This window comes from Dendrobates tinctorius, unplaced genomic scaffold, assembly GCF_039654945.1.
Source record: "Dendrobates tinctorius isolate UK_male_01 unplaced genomic scaffold, ASM3965494v1 ptg000037l, whole genome shotgun sequence".
NCBI classification, from domain to species: Eukaryota; Metazoa; Chordata; class Amphibia; order Anura; family Dendrobatidae; genus Dendrobates; species Dendrobates tinctorius.
In genome coordinates, this window is record NW_027361705.1 from 20,889,196 (window position 1) to 20,904,835 (window position 15,640).

Genomic DNA, 15,640 nt, shown 5'->3' on the forward strand with positions numbered 1-15,640 from the left:
CACAGCCCCCACTTATTATAATGATGGCCAGACCGCACGACATCACGTTCTACCTACTGTGACCCCACATTTTCTTATAGACTGTAAGCTTGGGAGCAGCACGTCCCTCACTCCTCCTGTAACTGGCGATCATTTATATATATCTTTTTTAATAATTATTATTATTATTATATAGACTGTGCCTGACTCACGGCCACGCAGTTTTTGGCAGATTCAACCCCGGGCATAGAAGGGGTCGACCTTGTTTATGCTCCGATATTGCTAGTAAACCATAATATTAGTGATGTTTATTACACGGTGTGACAGCACATAACACACGGCGTGGCCTTAGTGTGACCGCACTCTGCAATCACGGAAGCACAAAAATCGATTGCAGGCTTCAAGGTCAAGACTTTATCTGCCTTTTATTTGCTTTGCGGCATTATCAGCCAGTTACAAGTCAGTAAAGGGATAAGTGAACTACAGGAGGACGCGGGAACGAGAGTACAACGGAGCGGCCGAGAAACAATCAATAATAATATAATAATAATCTTTATATAATAATAATAATCTTTATTTTTATATAGCGCTAACAGATTCCGCAGCGCTTTACAGTTTGCACACATTTTCATCACTGTCCCCGATGGGGGCTCAATCTAAATTCCCTATCAGTATGTCTTTGAAGTGTGGGAGGAAACCAGAGTACCCGGAGGAAACCCACACAAACACGGGGAGAACATACAAACTCCTTGCAGATGTTGTCCTTGGTGGGATTCGAACCCAGGACCGCAGCGCTGCAAGGCTGCAGCGCTAACCACTGAGCCACCGTGCTGCCCAATCAACGCTCCAGACACAGACGACATATCTATGGAGAGCGCTAAAGAGAGTATTGCCAAAGCCATCTCCCTGCACTCCAAGAGGGGTCACCAGATTTGGGTTGCAGTTTCCAATGAAAGCACACCCACAGCAGTGAGAACTACAGCACAAGACGCCAACGCCGGACCCTCAGCGCGGCCAATCGATCTTCGTATGGAACGGAGAATGAGCTCCACCAGACTGCAGGCATCGAAAATCATCACGTCCAATCCTTCCACCAGCGACCTCCATTTACCAGTGGAGACTCTGGTGCCCCCCGCCACACACACACACAGCAGTCAGTGAGTTTTGGTGCAATTAGTGGGGGCAGCCACTTTGCTCTTGTGTGTCTGGTCCCGTGCAGACTTATAGGATGCGTGCACACTACACAGGATCATACACAAGATCATTTCTCCAAAACACACATGACAAGAGGTAGTAAATGACCCAATTACCACATGGACTCAGACAGTGGAGAAGTTTGGATCCTCCAAGGATTAGGTGGTCTACACAAACAGATGAGGACCCCTGTGCCAGAACACTATACAGGCCCTTACAACAGTTCATCAGAATGAACAATCCCGCCTGCTCTGGAGGTGGCAGTGGCCCCTTACGCCTTGGGCCCCTGTGCGGCTGCTCTGGGGTGGTCTACAGAGCTTCACCACATACATCCTCAGCTGATAGAAGAAAGCAGCAGCCCTCAGGGACCACTCAGCACAGAACATCACCAGTAACAATGGGGGCGTCACAAAGCCTGCATTCATCACTGGAGGGTGAAGCCCCCACTAGTACAGGCTGGCCTGGCTCTGAGGGGCTGATGACAGCCCCCATTACTCGCCGGGGTACCTATAACTTTGGGGTCGCACCCGTCCGCTCTATGGGTCATCCGAGGTTCCCAGGTCCTGCACTCGGCTTTGTATGAAGTGTCGGGACCTGTGGCTCTCCAGCAGATGTGAAGCCTGGAGCATGCTGGGAGTTGTAGTCCCCCAGCCACTGGAGGAGACCCCACAGTCATCCCAGCATTATTAGAGGGCCCCTGTGCCTGAGAGCAGGGGCCACAGCCACACACTGACAAGGCTGGGGGCATAGTACTACAGGGCAGCAGCCACAGGTCGCCGGCTCACCAGAAGAAAGTGTTGGTGCCATCATCAAACACTTCAGACTCCGTGGTGGTCCTGGAGCTCTCCCCCCGGAGCAGGGACTTGCCGGCCGGGTATCTGCTTCTGCCCTCCGTCTCGTCCTGCCCGTCCAGGGAGGACTTCCTACTAGCGGCTCCCTTCCTGCCGTCATGGCGTAGCATGGCTCAGCAGCGGGCGCCGCTATCATGAGCAGCTCCGTCCTCCTCAGCCGCTGGGAAGTCTCCAACTGACCGGGGAGTGGGCGGAGCTGGGGGGACGCACGCTTTCACCTCACCACGTGGGTTGGGGGGCACATGACTACGTGACGTAACCGGCCCTGACAGCCGGCTGGACGAGGCCGCTCAGTCGTTGCTAAGGGGCGTTTTGGGGATCACGCAAGACGAAAGTGAGTTCGTTACGCATGCGCTGTCCGCGGTGCTGAAGCTGAGTCTGCGGTGGAGTTCCAGCAGTTCTCAGCTGCAATGCTGACCTCTCAGTCACTGACCCGAGTGCCTCGCCCCAGAGGCCGTGGGGTGCTCGGTGCCGGGCCCGTTGATTACAGTGGGAGATGTCACAGTGGCAGTGACCCGGTCCGTGGCCTCAGGCGGTCAATGTAAAAGGGGTAGAGTGATGGGGATGAAGTTATTGAGATGATTCGTGACGCCACCTGTGGTTTCTGGTCAGTTTGACCAGCGCTGCAGGGTAGCTTCTCTGGAACAGATGGTGGGGTGCAGCAATGATGAAGCTCCACGCAGGTGGGGCTGTAGTCCCAGGGCGGTAGTAATAGGTGTTGAGGTAGATGGTGCAGTGTCAGGCACAGAGATGTAGCAGTGCTAGATGAGTGGCGCAGGAGTAAGTGGAGGACACTAGGGCATGTAGTTCCAAGGCTTTAGTCACAGTCTGGTTCGCACAGGTGCCCGCCTCCATGCCGTGTCCTCCAGGTCAGGGGTCAGCCAACTCCCAGGCAAGGTAAAGTACACCTTTCCAGCACTCCTCCAACATGTGCCTTCTCTGAACGTCTCCACACTAGCGCCTAACCTGAAGTACTTGTAGTCGTGAATTAGACTCGAGTTCCTCCTTCCTGATATTACTTAGAACTCTACTTGTACGGCAGACAGTTGTAGACTGCTTCGGGGACTCCTTGCTATCATGTCCCGGCTTACCCACGTTGCTGTTGTGCCCCCAAGTCTTAGATGGGAATAAAGTGGTGACAACTTCTATTCCTCCGGTTTCTGCTGCGGGAACTTCAGCATCCATGCAACCTCGGAGACCGGACCCCGGCCATGCGCTTTAACTTAAGGAAGGGCTCTGCTCTCACCCTTGTCCTCAGTTCTCTTCTCCCCACGTTCCGTACTAGTCTTTCTTCCTTCTGAAGAATCAGGCTTTCTATGGCTCTTTCCTGTGCCAACAGCTCCGACTCACAACAGTCTGCTGCTGCACTTCCTTCACTCCATCCCTCTCCGGGGATCTTCTCTCACCAACTGACCCTTTCCTAATCTTCCACTCTCTGTGCAGTCTAAGCTCCACCCACTTCCCAGCACCCTTCGTGAACCAAAGCAGCTCAGTTACAGAGTGCTCCGCTATTCTGAAGTGTCTGTGCTGGGTGCAGGTGTTGGAGTGTGATCAGGCGTCTCCACCTTACCTGGATAGTGGGGTACCACACCTCAGGAGGAGGTGCAGTACCTCTGTGGTGACTGAACCCTCAGGGGCGCCACACGAGCATGGAGCTGTAGGGTCACAGCTATATAACCCCCCAGCAGAGGGTCACAGCCATATAACCCCCCAGCAGAGGGTCACAGCCATATAACCCCCCGCAGAGGGTCACAGCCATATAACCCCCCAGCAGAGGGTCACAGCCATATAACCCCCCAGCAGAGGGTCACAGCCATATAACCCCCCAGCAGAGGGTCACAGCCATATAATCCCCCGCAGAGGGTCACAGCCATATAATCCCCCAGCAGAGGGAATAGCCATATAATCCCCCGCAGAGGGTCACAGCCATATAACCCCCCAGCAGAGGGTCACAGCCATATAACCCCCCGCAGAGGGTCACAGCCATATAATCCCCCAGCAGAGGGTCACAGCCATATAATCCCCTGCAGAGGGTCACAGCCATATAACCCCCCAGCAGAGGGTCACAGCCATATAACCCCCCAGCAGAGGGAATAGCCATATAATCCCCCGCAGAGGGATTAGCCATATAACCCCCCCAGCAGAGGGTCACAGCCATATAACCCCCCAGCAGAGGGTCACAGCCATATAACCCCCCAGCAGAGGGAATAGCCATATAATCCCCCGCAGAGGGTCACAGCCATATAATCCCGCCCCGCAGAGGGTCACAGCCATATAACCCCCCAGCAGAGGGAATAGCCATATAATCCCCCGCAGAGGGAATAGCCATATAACCCCCCACAGAGGGTCACAGCCATATAACCCCCCAGCAGAGGGTCACAGCCATATAACCCCCCGCAGAGGGTCACAGCCATATAACCCCCGCAGAGGGTCACAGCCATATAACCCCCCGCAGAGGGTCACAGCCATATAACCCCCCAGCAGAGGGTCACAGCCATATAACCCCCCAGCAGAGGGAATAGCCATATAATCCCCCGCAGAGGGAATAGCCATATAACCCCCCACAGAGGGTCACAGCCATATAATCCCGCCCCGCAGAGGGTCACAGCCATATAACCCCCCAGCAGAGGGTCACAGCCATATAACCCCCCAGCAGAGGGAATAGCCATATAATCCCCCGCAGAGGGAATAGCCATATAACCCCCCACAGAGGGTCACAGCCATATTAGAGATGTATTAAAAATTGGCATCATGTTTGTTTTTGTGGCTCATATTTATAGATAATACTCTGATATTTTTTCCTTTATGCGCTAATGGAAACCCACTGCCAGCAATATTCTACGGGAATGAACGAACAGAAAAACTCTACTACGTCTGAGTGACCTACTCCAGTAAGCGTATACACCCAAAACTGATGCACAGTCCATCTCACATTTGCTCTGTCAGCACTATTTTAGTCTATGGCCCCATTGGCGTATTCGACCAAATCCCATTTTGCAGGGGGTTTTGAATGTAAGCCTCGACGGACCACTGAACGAGTGCTTTAACGCAGTGTGTAAGCGCGCTTGTCCCCAATAGCCAGTTCCTGAGGATCAGACAGGACAGCTCTTTGTTGGGAAAGTTTGAGATGAAAGCTAGAGAACTAGAAGTATACAAACATTTATTGGGTAATTCCAAATTAATCTTCAAAACAAACCTGGTACCACATGATTAAAAAGGTATTTATTGAAATCTCAGTACACAATTGTGGTCTGAAGGGCTTCTTTTTCAAATGGCCTAGTTGAAAAAAAGGGGCCGCTGAGCCCAGAAACGTGCTATGTTCTGAGATTTTAATAAGGCAGTTTTTCAGCACCTTGCACCAGGTCTGTTTTGGAGTTTAGTTAAGAATTACCCAACAAATGCTTGGACACAGTGCTTGGAACAAGGATTTAGTCACCCTATGTGCGCTCCTTTATTTGTTTTGCTTTTTTGCCTATGTCTACAGAGAACTAGAAGGAGGTTTAAGAAATGTGGCTTCCCTGATAAGCTTCTGAAATCTGTTCAAAACATTTCATTCCAAAACTCCCTGAGGAAGCGGATAAGAAATTAAGGAACTTTGATAACCAGTCGAAAGTTATAGAAACACTTTATATGCACTAGAAGGTTCTTAGGATGGAGACAGACATTAGTAGTTGGGTCTCCATGAATCCATCAGTAGCAAACCATAGGGGCCGCAATTTGATGAATCGCCTTACATTACATGGATAGCCACGTTCACCAGTCGATGGAAATAGAATATACACCACACACACACCACACACACACCACACACACACCACACCATACCACACACACACCATTCCACACACACACACACCATTCCACACACACCCACCACACACACCACACACACCACACCACACACACCCACCATACCACACACACCCACCACACACACACCATACCACACACACCCACCATACCCACCACACACACACCATACCACACACACCCACCATACCACACACACCCACCACACACACACCATACCACACACACCCACCATACCACACACACCCACCATACCACACACACACCACACCATACCACAGACACCACACCACACCACACACACACACCCCATACCACACACACACACCATACCACACACACACACACCATACCACACACACACACCATACCACACACACACCACACACACACACCATACCACACACACACACCACACCACACACACACCACACACACACCACACACAAACACCACACACACCACACACACACCACACACACACACACCACACACACCCACCATACCCACCACACACACACCATACCACACACACCCACCATACCACACACACCCACCATACCACACACACCCACCATACCACACACACCCACCACACACACACCATACCACACACACACCACACACACCCACCATACCACACACACCCACCATACCACACACACCCACCATACCACACACACCCACCATACCACACACACCCACCACACACACACCATACCACACACACACCACACACACCCACCATACCACACACACCCACCATACCACACACACCCACCATACCACACACACACCACACACACACCATACCACACACACACCACACCACACCACACACACACCATACCACACACACACACCATACCACACACACACACCATACCACACACACACCACACACACCATACCACACACACACCACACACACCCCACACACACACCCCATACCACACACACACCACACACACACACCACACACACACCACACACACAAACACCACACACACCACACACACACCACACCACACACACACACCCACCATACCACACACACCCACCACACACACACCATACCACACACACACCACACCCACACACCATACCACACACACACACACCACACCCACACACCATACCACACACACACACACCACACACACACCACACACACACCATACCACACACACACCATACCACACACCACACACCACACACACACCATACCACACACACACCATACCACACACCACACACCACACACACACCACACACACACACACCATACCACACACACACCACACACACACACCACACACACACCATACCACACACACCACACACACACCATACCACACACACCACACACACACACACACACACACCATTCCACACACACACCATACCACACACACACACACACCACACACACCATACCACACACACACCATACCACACACACACCACACACACACCACACACACACCACACCACACACACACCACACACACCACACCACACACCATACCACACACACACCATACCACACACACCATACCACACACCATACACACCACACACACCACACACCACACCAAACACACACCACACACACACACACACACACCATACCACACACACACCACACACACACCACACACACACACACACCATACCACACACACCACACACACACACCACACACCACACACACACCACACACACACACCATACCACACACACACCACACCACACACACCATACCACACACAGCAGCCACACTCACCTCTCAGCGGCCGGCAGCTTCCTTCCTCTCACACATTGAGTGGCACGGCCGCGGCTGGATGACATCATCATTCAGCTCCGCGGCCGCGCCGCTCAATGTGTGGACCAATCAGAGCGCACCTGCCTCTTGGGGTGGAGCTAGCTGCAGCACTGCCAGCCTGTCACACTATCAGGTTAGCAGTGCTCCAACCCACACCGTGCGCTGCAGTGAGACTCTGCTATTGGCTGCTGCTGTGCAGTGTGCAGAGTCTCTGGGCAGATGGTGAACAGGCAGCAGCGCCGCAGTGTGCCGCCCGGCCCTGTCAATGACACATCAGAAAGCCGTGGCCGCTTATTACTTAATAACTGAAGCGGCCGTGGCTCCGGGTTGGCCCCTCCATCGTTTGAGGGGCCCGGCGCGCCGCCGCAGCTTGCCGCCATGTTTTTGAAGCATCAGAGAGCCGCGGCCGCTTATTAATGACAGAAGCGGCCGCGGCTCCAAGTGGGCCCCTCCATGTCACAGGGCCTGGGGCGACGGCCCCCTCTGCCCCCCCCCAGTAGCTACACTACTGGGTCTGTCTCTACCAAATTTGCACATCTAGACGTGACATTTTTGCCCATTCTCCTTTGAACTCTCACTCAGTGAGATTGGATGAAGGCGTCTGTGAACAGCAATTTTCCAGTCTTGTGACAGATTATCTGTGAGATTTAGGTCTGGACTGTGACTGGTCCATTCACAGATATGAATATGCTTTGATCTAAACTGTCCATTGTAGCTCTGGCAGGAGGTTTATGGTCCTCCTGCTGGAAGGTGAACCTACGCCCCATTCTCAAGTGTTTTGCAGCCGCTAACAGGTTTTCCAACAGGATTGCTCTGTATTTAGCACCTTCCATCTTCCCTTCAATTTTGACCAGCTTCCCTATCCCTGCTGAAGAAAAATATCCCCACAAAATAATTCTGCCACCATCTTTAATGGAGGAGATGGTCTTTTCAGGGTGATGTCACAGGGTTACCGTGACTGTGTGGAGCCAGAAGACCACAGCGTCTGATTGCTCCTACTTCGACACTGAGAAGAAGCACTTCTCCTTCATTTTAAATGTGTTTATTCCTTCTGGCATAACAGGGGTTAATCGGCCATGTTGGAAATCTCTGTGCTCACAGCTGAGCTCGGTTAGCCACTCCTTTCCCCTTTATAATCTGGGTTCTGTTACTAATCCTTGTCAGAGCTAGCATTTGCTGCATGGCTAACGGAGGGAGAGGAGTCCTTATGAGAAAGAGAGTTGTAGTAGTTATCTGTGACTATTGCCTGGTTTGTATGTGTGGCAATTTCCTATCCCTCTCTATTTTGGTTTATTCCCCTACTTCCATGCCCCTTGCATACCTCCGTTATATGTGAGTGAATATTTTGTATGTCTAGAGTTTTCCGTTATCCCTTGCTTGTGTTGTTTTGTTTGTCAGGTTGGTGTACTACTGTGCACAGTAGCGCCCCTCTTCCCTGGGTGGAGAAAGAGATCAGACAGATGGCTAATTCAGGAGATAAGGCTAGGGTGGAGGCCCCGCAATCTGAAGTATCCCAGGGAGCAGGGTGAACTTGGGCACCTCCTAGTGTTAGTGACAGGGAAGGAGCCCCTGGTCTTGGGTCACCCAACAGTTGTGCTGTGACAAATGTGCAGTGTTAGTTTTCCACCACAGATAGCGCTATTCATTTAACCAAAAAAGTTCTACTTTGGTCTCAGCTGACCAGAGCCCCTTCTTCCACATGCTACCTGTGTATCTTCATGGCATTGTACAAACCACAAACAGGACTTCTTATGGCTTGCTTTCAAAAATGACTTTCTTCTTGCTCCTCTTCAATAAAGGCCAGATTTATGGAGTATACTACTAATAGTTGTCCCGTGGACAGATTCTTCAAGATGAGCTCTGGATCTCTGCAGCTTCTTCAGAATTACCATGGGCTTCTTGGCTGGTTCTCAATTTAGTTAGTGCTCTACTTGCTTGGGATGTCAATCTAGGTAGACAGCCATGTCTTATCAGGTTTACAATTGTGACTTACTCTGTCCTTTTTAGAGCATGGGCTATTTTTTTTAATAACTGTGGTGTAGTGACCACTGTGTCCGCTAGGGGACACTGTGTGGATGTCCCAGGAGAGAGGATGAGTGGCAGAATACTGAATGACCGTTATGTATCTCGGTGGATGGCCTTGGGATGGAGACTTGTGTGTGTGTTGATCAGCAGTGATACTGCTTAGGTGCTGTTTCAATGTGTTTGGGAAGTCTCCATGTAGCTGGTGAGACGTGCGGGACCAGTTACCTACAAACCCACCCAGGGGTGTGTTTAAGAACGCTATTGTAAAGTGTGTACGAGTGGTTGAAAGACCTGTGATGAGGTCATAGCCATGTGACCCGGTGGGCGTGGCTACGGACCATATAAGGTGGCCAGGGTAGGTCACATGAAGTGAATGCCTGGACCTGGTTGGTCCGTTTTGGAAGGTCCCGCTGGGAGATGTGTCTACCTTCCTAACAGCACGTGTTTGATGGCTGCAAGTGCCTGATAGTTCCCTGGAGGGAATTGACGTTTGCAGCGTGGAGTATGAAGCAGCCATGAGATAACCCTGGCCGGGTGTGATAATTGTGAGGCTGAAGAGCCTGAGTGTACGGGACATAGCATAACCTGTGTGACCACAGGCTGGACAGAGTGAGGCTCTGTCATGAACGTTATGATATGGATATGGATGGTCTATTGCTTTGAGGGTTTATGATGCCTGAATAAACCACATGGACTGAGATTGTGTTATGGAAAACCCGTGCCGGATCTGATTATTTAGCTGCCAAGCGAGTGTCCCCAACCTTGAATCACAGCGCTACCTTACATAACCTAACCCTGCTTTACTTTATTTTTTTTTTTACACTTCACAAATAATTGCTACTCTGTGTTGGTAGATCACAAAAATCCCAATAAAATACATTTTAGTTAGTGGGTGTAAGGTGAAAAAAATGTGTAAAAGTTCACGGGCTATGAATCCTTTTTCAAGGCTCTGTGTATATATAGTACATGTCCAGATAGAGAAGTATTGGTACAGGCGGTGCAGTGGCTGTTATCTGCACAATCCATGATATGTCAAGATACATGTCACATTTATTTGCGTTTACTTTGATAGCGGAGTAATCAAGTAGTTTTACTGCTGTAATTTAACAGTAAATTCTGTGTATCTGTAATCTAACTGTCTTCTCGTATTGACCTTATGATTAGTTTTATCTTTGTGTACTTTAGACGCCAACCACCAGTTTCTTCATAACCCATAGAGCGATCTAATCGCCGTCTTATGTAAAAGTGGCTTAAGGAGTGTTTCCCAATATGCTACTGTTCTAAAAGATTGCTGCTGCTAGCTAGTGCATGAACCTCGGACAATTACTAGAGACATAATTGGGGAAGATTAGATAAAGAGAATAACTTGTCATCCATAGCTAAAGGACTGCCTGCAACATTACCATTGCCTGGAAGGTTTATGTATACTGTAAATACAAGTAATTACATGGAGGTGTCACGGGGGTACTGAGACATAGAGTGGTCTCTTTTATTTCAGGGGTCAGAAGATCGCAATGTTTGGCTACACGCACTCCTGCACTGGTTGGATCTTCTTTGCTTTCCAGTTAGCTGTGGAGATTTCCCTTCTTCTAGTGTTGCAAGGGTTAAGCTGTGCAGATTTCACTTTTTAGTTGGTTGCAAAGGTTAAGCAGTTCTGTTGTCTAAAGTCTTCTGTCCTGAGTTATCTCATCTGTTCTGTTTCTCTCCACTCCCCTCTGGTATAAGTACTCACCTCTTAGCTTGAGTAGTTGCCAGTGATAGCTTGCTATACCTTGGAGTTGGTTTGGAGCTGGGAGCCATGGAAAGAGAAGCCGTTTAGGAGTTGTCTCTGGAGATCACTGTTTGGAAGTTTGTCCGGTGCCTTCCATCTACTTATCCCTCTTTTGGTTTGCCTCAGCCTTCTTCTCTCTTTAGATATCATTCCTTAGTTAATGACAGGACCAGAGTAAGATCAGACATGAGGCAGGAACATGGAGCGAGGAACAGGATCACTGAACCAGTGCAGGAAAATAGAGGAAGACCAAGAAAACAAAGTGTAAAGTGGTGAACGAGAGCATGCGGAGGGCATATCAAGTAGCCTGGACACCAGAGACATGGTTAGGACATGGAAGCTTGAAGCACGGACAATGCCAGAAGCATGGTGTGGCACAGCCATTACACCCTACTGGATTGTTATTGTCATAGTCTTCTCTCTCTACTAGACTTGGATGGACCTGCCCTATTACAGGCCTTAGGGAAGACAATCTTACTAGTCAATGGTTCTCATTTTTTTTTAAGTTTCCCCAGTAGCTCAGCAACTGATCTCACAGTGGACCTGGCCTCTCTGCTTATCGTCTGTTAGGATCGCAATGTGTCTACTTTGTGCCCAGCAGCTTGTCTCAGGCCTTGGGCTTGCTGTTCAGCTTACACTCAGGTTCTCACTCTTTCTGCCTTCAGTGCCCAGCTTATCTCATGGCTGTACTTACACCTCGCTACAAAATGTATTCCACAACCAACAACATTAGAATATCGGTACGCCACCCCTCAAAAACAACAGGCATTCAACAGAAATAGGACCCAGCAAGTAGGAAAATAAGAATCTGAAGGGTAAAAAACATTTAGGACAAGTTAGTGAAGGAAGTCTGAGGCTTTACTCTCCCTATAAACTATTTTTTGTAAAGGAATATTACCTAAATTTTTTGCCAATCCCATGAGTTGCCCCTACAAGGAGGAAAGGTAGGAAACATAAATTTGTTCCATGCTATTGTCATTTTCTTTAAAGTGAATCTGTCAGCAAGTTTTTGCTATGTAATCTGACAGCAGCTTGAGGTAGGGACAGCGACCCTAATTCCAGTGATGTGTCCTTTAGTTTTCAGGGTGCAACAATCACAGTTTTCTGTGCTGCAAATCTAGCAGAGCTGAGTTGTCGAACTGTGTATAACCCTGCCCATTCTGTGTGCATTGCATAGTGACAGAAAGCTAGTGATCAAACCTCGAGGTTGGATTAGGATGCATGAAGGTAGCTTGTCCTGTAGTGATAATCTCCTGCTGATAAAACACTGATTATATTGAAACAGCAAGACACAAACTAGTAAGTGACACATCAGTAGGATCATGCTCTCTTCTACTACATTGTTCTGCTCTCAGATTACCCAGCCCAAACCTGCTGACAGATTCTCTTTAAAAACTTGAAATGCACACTAATAAGAGTAAACCATGTGAAGTCATTCCAAGGAATACAATTGTGGTCAGATGTTGTGAGTTCATTTTCCCCTTCGTCACTGAGGTCTGGTGAACTCCCTATTCTGGTAAAAGGAAGGTAATGAGCCTGATTATCAGGCACCTGAGCCTAATGAGGATGACTGGCTGAGTGGAGTCACGGACTGGATATAAGGCTGCCGACGCCCTTCTGCCCTGCGGGTGATTTCTCTGTGGACTTCTAGGACACCAGTCTTATTCCTGCTCCTCTAAAGCTAAGTTTTCTGCTTTGCCTGTTAGCATTTGTGTTTTGTTTTTGTTTTCCTTGCTTTTCTGGATTCTGCCATTCCCTGCTGGGGTGAGCTGAATCTCCTATTGCTGGTTGCTCTGTCTTCAGAATATTCCTGAGTACTGACATAGCTTTTTTGAAGCCTAGCGTCTTCAGGGCCTTTTTCACTGTCAGTCTGTTGGCTCTTATTTTCATAGGGTTTTTCACGGATTGCAGACAGCAGCCTTCCTGTCCTTTTCTATCTAGTTAGCTTGGGCCCCGTCTTTGCTCAGTCTATCTTTCTGTCTGTGTTAGTGTTTTCATCTTGCTTCACCGTCATTATATGTTGGGGGCTACCTATTGCTTTGGGGTCTGCTCTGGGGCAGTTTAGATTTCCCCTTTCTTTCTTTAGGCCTATTTAATTCTCCAGCTGTGATCAAGGGGTCTAGGGCATCGTAGGAACCCCCCACGGCTACTGTTAGTTGTTGTGGATAGGATCAGGGGTCTGTAATCCGATAGCTGCCAACCTCTCTGGTTTTCTGGACTTAGCTAGCACTTCTGTTTTTGCCTCCTACGGTGACTCAATCATAACAGATTCACCCGCCATACTGCAGATCGTAGGGTACTCAATAGCAGGAAAGAATTGTGTTTAAAAAAAAAAAAAAAAAAGTGTGTGTATATTCTTTCCTCTATATCTCTGAGGCCGTAGGGGGAATTTTTTTTTTTCCTCTCAATGGAGATAAAGCAATTGTCTGATCGTGTGGAGCAGCTCGCTGCGGAAGTGCGGGGAATTTCCGCCTACCTTGCTCGTTCGCATGCTGTTGAACCAAAGATCCCTACACCTGATGTATTTTTTGGGGATCGATCTAAATTTTTGAGTTTCAAAAATAATTGTAAATTATTTTTTGCCTTGAAGCCTAACTCGTCAGGGAGCTCTGCGCAGCAGGTTAAAATTGTCATCTCTTTGCTGCGTGGCGATCCCCAGGATTGGGCGTTTTCTTTGAAACCAGATGATCCTATTCTGACTAATGTGAATGCATTCTTGCAAGCCTTGGGGTTGTTGTATGACGAACCTAAAGCTATTGATCAGGCTGAAAAGACCCTGTTGGCATTGAACCAGGGTCGAGATTCTGCAGAGTTCTGTCAAAAGTTCCAAAAGTGGGCAGTCCTTACTACCTGGAATGATAATGCCTTGGCTGCTCTCTTTCGGAAGGGTTTGTCAGAAGCCGTAAAAGATACTATGGTGGGCTTTCCTGTTCCCTCTGGTCTGGACGATTCTATGTCATTAGCCATTCAGGTTGATCGGCGTTTACGTGAACGCAGGATTGCACGAGAGGTGTTGCCACCGGTTGAACAGACGTCTGAACCTATGCAATGTGGTAGAGTTTTGTCTAAGGCGCAACGTCAGGAGTTCAGAAGGCGTAATAAGCCGTGTTTTTTCTGTGGAGATGCCTCGCATATTATTTCTGTTTGTCCTAAACGAGAGAAACGCTTTGCACACACGTTTTCTGTTGGTGGTGTTCAACTTAAGTTTCTTCTGGCAATTACTCTGATTTGCTCCCTGTCCACATTTTCCGCCAAGGCTTTTGTGGATTCGGGAGCAGCGCTAAACCTAATGGACTTGGATTTTGCTAAACGTTGTGGATTTCCGATGACACCTCTGCAGATGCCTATCCCTTTGAGGGGGATTGATGCTACCCCTTTGGCTAAAAATAAACCTCAGTTTTGGACCCAGGTGGTCATTCGGGTCGCCCCAGACCATCAAGAAAATTGCAGATTTTTAGTGTTGCATGGTCTGCATGATGCCGTTGTTCTGGGGTTTCCCTGGTTGCAAATTCATAATCCAGTTTTGGATTGGAAATCTGTGTCTGTGGTGAGTTGGGGTTGTCGGTGTGCCTTTAGTGAGGCTCTGGTTTTTCCCACCTCTTCTCAGTCGCATGATGTTCCTGACTATTTGGCGGACTTTTATGATGTATTTAGTGAGAATGAGTCTGCGTCTTTGCCTCCTCATAGGAGTTATGACTGTGCAATTGAACTGAGCCCGGGGTGTAAATTTCCCAAGGGTCAGCTCTTCAATTTATCTGTACCCGAGCACGAGGCTATGCGATCCTATATTAAGAAGGCGTTGGAGAAGGGTCATATTAGACCATCCTCTTCACCCTTAGGTGCCGGTTTTTTTTTTGTGGCCAAAAAGGATAGTTCTTTAAGGCCTTGTATTGATTATCGTGCCCTCAATAAAATTACTATTAAATATCAGTATCCGTTACCCCTGATTTCGGATCTATTCTCTAGAGTTAGAGGTGCTTGCTGGTTTACCAAGCTTGACCTCAGGGGGGCGTATAATCTTATCCGCATTAAGCAGGGGGATGAATGGAAGACGGCGTTTAATACTCCGGAGGGACATTTTGAGTACCTGGTGATGCCTTTTGGGCTCACTAATGCCCCTTCTGTCTTCCAGTGCTTCATGAACGATATTTTCCGAGACTTTGTGGATACATTTTTGATTATCTA

General features: G+C 48.9%; 1 protein-coding gene across 1 annotated transcript in view; it reads right to left on the reverse strand.

Annotated features, from left to right (window-relative positions):
• Positions 1-2,245, reverse strand: part of PTDSS2 (phosphatidylserine synthase 2) — a 96,073-nt gene extending 93,828 nt beyond the window's left edge. The window contains exon 1 of the mRNA XM_073573891.1: positions 1,959-2,245. Coding sequence (XP_073429992.1) covers positions 1,959-2,134 — 176 coding nt within the window. The 5' untranslated portion in view covers positions 2,135-2,245. The remainder of the gene's footprint in view (positions 1-1,958) is intronic.
• Between the last annotated feature and the right edge of the window lie 13,395 nt (positions 2,246-15,640).